General features: G+C 36.1%; 1 protein-coding gene and 1 long non-coding RNA gene across 2 annotated transcripts; one reads left to right on the top strand and one right to left on the bottom strand.

Annotated features, from left to right (window-relative positions):
• Positions 1-3,162: 3,162 nt before the first annotated feature.
• LOC140830514 (uncharacterized) lies at positions 3,163-7,369 on the top strand. Its single transcript, XM_073193875.1, has 3 exons — positions 3,163-3,368; positions 3,493-3,698; positions 6,794-7,369. Exons 1-3 carry the CDS (start codon positions 3,276-3,278, stop codon positions 7,098-7,100), a joined length of 606 nt encoding a protein of 201 aa, XP_073049976.1. The 5' UTR covers positions 3,163-3,275; the 3' UTR covers positions 7,101-7,369.
• LOC140830515 (uncharacterized) lies at positions 5,404-6,787 on the bottom strand. Its single transcript, XR_012117637.1, has 2 exons — positions 5,810-6,787; positions 5,404-5,778 (listed from the first exon to the last, which is right to left on the bottom strand). It is a non-coding gene; the product is annotated as an uncharacterized lncRNA (long non-coding RNA).
• Positions 7,370-7,829: the final 460 nt, after the last annotated feature.

Genomic DNA, 7,829 nt, shown 5'->3' with positions numbered 1-7,829 from the left:
AATTTGTGCTCCTTATACAGATTGATATCAAGCATTGTTCATATGCATCCATCTAAGCCCTGTCCAGACGGTTTACTGATTTTCAGAAAAACTGGACCATTGTGGGGAAGGAAGTAGTGGCAGCTTGTCTCAATATTCTGAATACAAAAGGTGACTTAATTGGGTGGAATGAGACAACTATAACATTGATTCCTAAAGTATCCAATCCAATTACTCCAAAAGATTTTCGACCGATCAGCTTATGCAATACATGCTACAAAATTGTTGCTCGAGCTATCACGAATCGACTGAGACCAATTCTTACCAAAGTCATTGACCATCATCAAAGTGCGTTTGTTCCAGGGAGGCTGATTACAGACAATGTTATTATTGGATATGAATGCATGCACTGGATCCGTAATAACAAGAAAAATAAGACAGGGTTTGGGGCTCTTAAATTAGATATGAGCAAGGCATATGATCGTGTGGAATGGAAATTCTTAGAGGCAATGATGATCAAACTTGGGTTTGCGAAGGATTTTGTGGAGCTTATTATCAAATGCATATCATCTGTGGCTTACTCGATTCGAATTAATCATGCTATGTATGGTAAGATTATTCCTCAGCGCGGTTTACGTCAGGGAGATCCTCTATCGCCGTATTTGTTCGCTATTTGTGCTCAAGGGCTTTCGAATATTTTATCTCAAGCGGAACATGACAAATGGTTTCAGGGAGTTAAGATTGCATCTCAATGCCCTTCTATCTCACATTTATTTTTTGCTGATGACAGTCTTATATTTTTCCGTGCTTTGGATACAGAGTGCTTTCATATTAGAAAATGTTTGCAGATCTATGAAAAAGCATCTGGCCAACTGGTGAATTACGAAAAATCGGCACTCACATTCAGCCCAAGTGCCTCATCCAATACTATCAATTCAATCCAAAGAATTTTTTCCATCAGTGTGGTGAAAGGACATGAGCTTTATTTGGGCTTACCAACTTTTTCTTTGAGGAGTAAAAGGATTCAATTTGCTGGGTTAAGAGAAAGATTGCTAAAAAAAATCAATGGATGGGCTTCTAAATTTTTCTCTGCAGGTGGTAAAGAAACTCTCATTAAATCGGTATTACAGGCTATTCCATCTTATGCAATGTCCTGTTTCAAGTTGCCTATTTCATTGTGTAATGAGTTGGAACAATGCTGCTCTAAATTCTGGTGGAACTCTAAATCTACTGGTGGAAGTTTGCATTGGGTACGGTGGAGGAACATGTGCAAACCAAAGCAGTATGGGGGTATGGGATTCAGGAGCCTATATGCTTTCAATCGGGCCCTTTTGGCAAAACAAGTTTGGAGGATAATCTTTGATCCTTCATCACTTATGGCTCAGGTTCTTAAAGCTCGTTATTTTAAATATGATGATATTATGACTGCTCAATTAGGGTCTAAACCTTCCTATGTTTGGCGATCCATTTTGTGGAGTCGAGATCTTATTCAAAAAGGATTATTGTGGCGAGTTGGGAACGGACTTCGTATTAATGCCTACTCTGATAGATGGATACCCATGTTAGCATCTGGGATTAGTTCTTTGCGGAGATCTAATGATTCACTGTTGGTGCATGAGTTAATTTCTTCGGATAGAATGTGGAATGCGAGCAAGGTACGTACTATATTTCCTTCATTTGAGGCCGATAGAATTCTGGAAATACCATTGCGGAATCTTGAAACAGAAGATATTAGATATTGGAAATGGGACAAAAAAGGTCATTACACAGTTAAATCTGGGTACCTTCTTGAGACTGGATGCTTTGATCCTCTTGAATCACAATCGACCTATTTCTTAGAAAGTTGGTGGAAATTGATATGGAAGATTCATATCCCCCAAAAAGTCAAGATATTTCTTTGGCGTGCGAGCAATGATTTGTTACCTACTGAAGGTAACCTTTTCAAGAGACATATCCATGCATCAGGATGCTGTTTTTTCTGTGGATCGTTTGAAGCCATGACAAGCCATAGTCTCCTATTTTGCCAGAAAGTTCGTGTAGTTTGGAAAGATACCATTTTTTGGCCTTGTTTAAAGAAAGGCAAGCTACTGCCATTCATTGTTTGTGGTTTGAGCATAATGAAGGGATTTTCTACAGCTGAATTCGAGCAGTTTGCCATGATATCTTGGGCTATATGGACACAATTATGCAAGGTAAAGCACAATATCCAAATCCCTAACAACGATATTAACATAAATTGGGTCTTCTCTTATCTTGAACAATTTCAGAAAGCCCGTAGTGATTATTGTGCTTTTTCTGAGTCAACCAAGCCTGTTTCAATTGATATATGGGAGCCTCCTCCCATGGGACATTTACGTCTTGATGTGGATGCAGGGATTAAGGAGAATCTTGGTATTTGTAGTGTGGGTGCTGTTATTCGTAACCATCTTGGTATGATTTGTGCAGCCTCAACATATGGCTTTCGCTTCACAGGTTCAGTGGTGGATGCAGAACTTCGTGCAATCCATTTTGGTATGATGCTAGTTTTGAAATGCAACTTCAAGAATGTGTGGTTATTTTCAGATTCTTCTGTGGCAGTCAAAGCGGTGACTTCGAATACTGTCGGTCTAAATCACCAAGGAGTACTAGTTGCCAATATCTTGGATCTTCTTGATTATGATAGATTTGTTGGTATTAATCATGTTAAACGAAGTGCGAATCGAGTAGCGCATTATCTCGCTCATTTTGCCTTATCTCACCCTTCACCTTTGTGTTGGGTTGATGATCTGTACCCATCTTGGCTGATGGATGTAGCTTCTTTGGATTTATCTAATGATTAAGTCTTTTTCTCCTCAAAAAAAAAAAAAAAAAAAAATTATAATGTATAATATCACACTTTGTTTTTTTTGGATTTTGTATACATGCTTTGGTTGAAAACACAGCACCTGTTGAAGCGTAATGTTCTTTTTACACGAGATGTTCAACTGATCATCTCATTTTGTTCGATACTTTTTCAAATTTATTTGACTATCAGACGATGAACTGATCATTTCGTATAAAAAAATACAAAACATCATATATTATTTTTTTTGTCGTGAATGAGGATCTAATTCTTTTTTTTGCTGTACTAAAATCCAAAACTATATACTAAAAAAATAGTAATAAATCCAACAGTACAAAGTGATTAAAAGCCATAATACCCGCTTTACTTTCCTGTTTCTTCATTCACAGGAGCCAACAAAAAGCTTGATTACACAGTACAACCTCAATCATTCCAAGAAAAGCCCATCGAGCGAGTGAAGAAAATCAGTTAAGCAATGGGATTTTCGATTCCCATTCTTGTACTCGCCATCTCTCTTCACCTCATTGCCTTTGTGTTCGCTGTCGGTGCCGAACGACGCCGCAGCACGGTGATTATCTTGCCTTTCCAAGCTGTCTCGTGTGCTCTATTGGGTTTTTTATTCATTTCTTTTCGCGGCAAGTGTGAATTTTTCTCTTCGTTTTTTATTTTCTGGGTGTTTCAATTTTCTGCAGGCCCGGGTGCTGCCGGATAAGTACGATGAGGAGAGCTACTGTGTGTACGGGACCGATGCGTCGACGGTGTACGGATTGACGGCGTTTGGTCTGCTTTTGATCAGTCAGTCTTTGGTTAACGGCGTCACTAAGTGCCTGTGCTTTGGGAGAGGGATGATGGGTGGGAGGTCTACTACCTGTACTGTTTTCTTCTTCGTTCTCTCATGGTAATGGTGACCTTACTACTGTTTTTCTCCTTGTTAAGTTTGGTCGCTTCCATTTCCTCTGATACTTGTAGCTGCTGATAATTTAGAGCTAGCTGACCTTGATATTTATTGGTGATTGATGGGTAAGATAATATTGCATATATCTCAACTCGAATCGAGTGAAAGTGATTTTATTGGATCTGGGAGCTATTCGGAAACTTTATTGTTTCATTAATACTTTGTAAATTTTTGGAAATTTTAATGGGCTCGGGAGCTCACTTGTGTCTTTATTTTACCAAGAAACCAAATTTATTAGCGTTGAAAACAAATTAACACCAAATGTATGCCTAATTGACGAGATGGATAGGTTAAACAGAGATTGATTTTAAGGTAATATAGGTTGCCATCATATGAATTAAGGACTGAAATGGAATTTCTTTGCCATGTGTGTCCAGTCATGCCTAGAAAGCAACCCAAATGTTTGATGTTCTTTCACAGTTGATGCCTTGTATTCCTTAAAAAATCTGTTTGTTTCTTCTTCAATTCCTAGGTACTTCGCTGGTTTCACTATCTTTCATTATTTTGTAGTTTCTTCTTCTTCTTCTTCACTTGTATAACACTTGTTACTTTTAAGGCCGAACCAGTACTCCAGTAGAAACTCGAATTCCTTCAGAATCTTGTACAATATGGACATAGTGAATATGCAAGGTAGAGAAACCTGATCTCTAATATTAGTTCATATTGAGCTCTAGCCTGCTCGTATTAACACTGAGGTTCGAATATGAAAACATGACTTAGTCTTTGGTTTGGCTCATTTGTACCCCTAATGATAAGTTGTTTGAAGTTTATGATTAGAGGAATACTATATACTTTAAAGTTGAGTAGTGCGTCATTTATGTGTGGAGATGAATTAAGGGTGGTTCGCACAGTTCTTGAGGAAAAATTTCTTATGTAAAAACCTAGGGAGACAGTGTACTTAGGTGCTTGTAGTGAACTAAAAGTTGTTGGCCTGCGTGTAGAAAAGTAGTTCTTTAAGGCATAGTTTGGTACATGGGATAAGGGAGAGATTGATAAATAGTCCTCCTTATCCCATGTTTGGTACATTTTTAAAAAGCTCATGATAATATCATGGGCCCTTGATAAATAATTTTTTAGAAAGATAATATATCCCTTCATTTTGATGTGATAATTTTTATTTAAGGATAAAATACACTACAAATGACTTAATTACCCTCAATTTATAAATGATTTTTATAAATCTATGTTAGTAGGTAGAAATTAAAATCAAATAATTATTTTTATTATATTATATAATATGATAATTATATAAATGAATTCGAGATAATTATATAAATAATTTTTATAAATCTTAATAAAATTATTAGTATCATCCGATTAACATTAAAAATTGATATTTGACTTGACTCATAAAATCAAGGGTTCAATTATCATATTATATATATAAAATTAAGTAAAAATAAATAAATTATGCAAGCACTGTCGGCGTATGAACAAATAAAAAATATGAACTCAAACAACAACTTTGAACTTATAAAAATTATAATGATAAGGTTAATTTTGTCATTATAATCTAATATATAAATTTAATCACTCTTATTAAAATCATACCAAACATTAAATATAATATCCCATATCTTATTTATCCTTAACTTATCATTATATTATATATCAAATGCTTATCCTATCATATGTACCAAACTATACCTAAGTGAAAAAACATCAAATCCTGATTGAAAATGGTGCCAGTATTTTCAACATTTGCCATGACGTACACCAATTTTTATCATTGAATTTTACCTCTCGAGAGTTTTATTCAAGCTTTGGTCTTCCATGCAAACATTTTGTGGTTTCTTTCATTGGTCACGCGTTAATGTGTCGTCAACAACAGAGCTCCACCCTTAATGCACAATAACTCAGCTCTGACAGTTAATGATGATGTATTTTCTTAGCTCAACTGAATACTCTAATTTTGACGCCCGTTGAAGTTTTAACCTTAGCCTTTCCCTTTCACATCTCATAGAGTTCCTTCAACTGCTGTAAATTGAGTAATGAGTGGTACGTGCAACCACTGTAGATTAGCCTATTAACGTTGATCCCAATTCTGTGAGTACACAGAAACATGATGCTACAAAGAGTTGCATCTTCCAAGATTCTTATTCAGTTGAGCTCTTACTCTGCAATTTTACTTGTGAGACTGTGTTCTTGGATTTGCACACATTTGTGATGGTGTATGTTTCTTGAAAATTCCACTTGTAGCATTTGGACTTCACCCTAAAATTATATTACCATTACAAGTATGAAAATGTTAAACTGCATACAAAACCGTGATATGACAGTAGCACGAGAAGTTTTTCAGTATCTCTTTCATTCTACTCTTCAACTTCATGTAGAGAATGACATTGACCTACTTTCGTAAACAATTACCATCAGCTACTCTAGTTCATTAGTTCAACGAGCTTCATCAACAGATCATAGAACAGAAAGGGGAGGGCCTTAAGACCGCATACAAAGAATATATGGAATCAGGAGAATTGAACTCTTTATTGATTTTTAAGGAAGCAACTGTATAAAAGTAGGAGCCAGTTCTCCAGGGCAAAAGGAGGAACTATATTAAAAGTAAAAGCTTATTTACTGAGCACGAAGGGGTACCTCACACAGATTCTTTCGTCTATTATGGACGAGAATGGTCATACATTAAAATTTGGGTGGGTGCATATCTCATAGATGAGGCACAACAAATTCAATATAAGAACGTCGATGTTGGGTACATAAAGCCTGTGTCAGGCCCTGGGTCCCAATGATAGGGTCTGTGTAAGTGAGATACTACGTTCTACTAAACACTTCATATCCGATTTTGTTTTGCGATGATTAGCCCAAATTGATAGAACAGTGCATCACACACCCATATAAACCCATTAATATTGGCCCAAGTGGGGTAGGACATCACATACTGGAACCAAAAGTAAGTTTGTATATTATCCTTCTCTTTGATTCACTGCTTTTGAATAATCTTGATCTCTTTATCTATGTTGCACTTAATCGATGTCACATAGTTGAATCTTTCATTATAAACACGTGGTGATTGAAACAAACAGGGTGAGCTTTCTGGCGGCAGAGGCATGCCTGTTGGCTGGATCAGCTAGAAATGCTTACCACACTAAATACCGTGCAACCTTTCATGTTGAGCACTTGTCCTGTACCACTCTTAGGAAGGGTGTATTTGCTGCTGGTGCTTCTCTGATATTATTGTTGATGCTCGCTTCCTCCTTGTATTACTGGGCTCATTCCAAAGCTGACACTGGTGGATGGGAAAAGCACCAAAACGAAGGACTCGGGATGACCTCTTCACATTTTGCGGAAAATCAGCATCAACAGAAGGCTAGCGATTTCGAAAAGGTCTGATTTGCATAAGCAATTGAGTTCTTGGTTTCACATTTGAAATTATAAATTTGTGTCATGTTGGGTGTGTACGACTGTAAAAAAAAACGTAATATTAAGTTGTCCGGTGTCTATGTCTTGATATCAAACGAGTTCTTGCATAAAGCAAAGTTGGTAAACTAACAAGGTTATTGTAGCGAGTCTCTTTTTTCATGGTTTTGGTCTATTTTTTTTCGGCATCGAGGAATCCTTGGCATGGATATGGTTGATCCAATTTCATATTTTTCTTGGAATGTCTTCAGCATGCTCAAGCTTAACTCGAATATTTTTTTCTTGTCATCGATCTTTGAGCTCGATCCAGTAATGAATTGAATGCTACTCAATATTGACTCATTTTTAGAACATCATACCCGAATATGAGCTGGGATAGTTTGATAATTAAAATGTGTGTATATTTATCTTAATTTTTTTTTGATTAAATCTTAATAAATTTTAAGACAAGAAGAAAGTATAAATATAAGTCAGTCTCAATCGGGTCATCGTGTATTCATGTTTTGCACCTTTAAATAATCCAATTACCTAACTATAAGTAGAGTAGGTCTTTATTAGACAATCTAATGAATCTTTATACGGGTCAACTCTACCGATATTCACAATAAAAAAATAATATTTTTAGCATAAAAAAATAATATTTTTCATGATGATCCAAATAAGAGATTGTTTCACAAAATATGACTTGTAAGACTGTCTCAT

This window comes from Primulina eburnea, chromosome 4 (assembly GCF_022965805.1).
Source record: "Primulina eburnea isolate SZY01 chromosome 4, ASM2296580v1, whole genome shotgun sequence".
NCBI classification, from domain to species: Eukaryota; Viridiplantae; Streptophyta; class Magnoliopsida; order Lamiales; family Gesneriaceae; genus Primulina; species Primulina eburnea.
This window is presented reverse-complemented; position numbering and strand designations above follow the sequence as displayed.

What these genes read in the sequence shown, in the direction of transcription:
- LOC140830514 (XM_073193875.1), top strand. Translation starts at nt 3,276, where the DNA reads ATGGGATTTTCGATTCCCATTCTTGTACTCGCCATCTCTCTTCACCTC. An exon ending in CCGAACGACGCCGCAGCACG is followed by an intron (nt 3,369 to 3,492) that starts GTGATTATCTTG and finishes AATTTTCTGCAG; the next exon opens with GCCCGGGTGCTGCCGGATAA. An exon ending in TTCTTCTTCGTTCTCTCATG is followed by an intron (nt 3,699 to 6,793) that starts GTAATGGTGACC and finishes TGAAACAAACAG; the next exon opens with GGTGAGCTTTCTGGCGGCAG.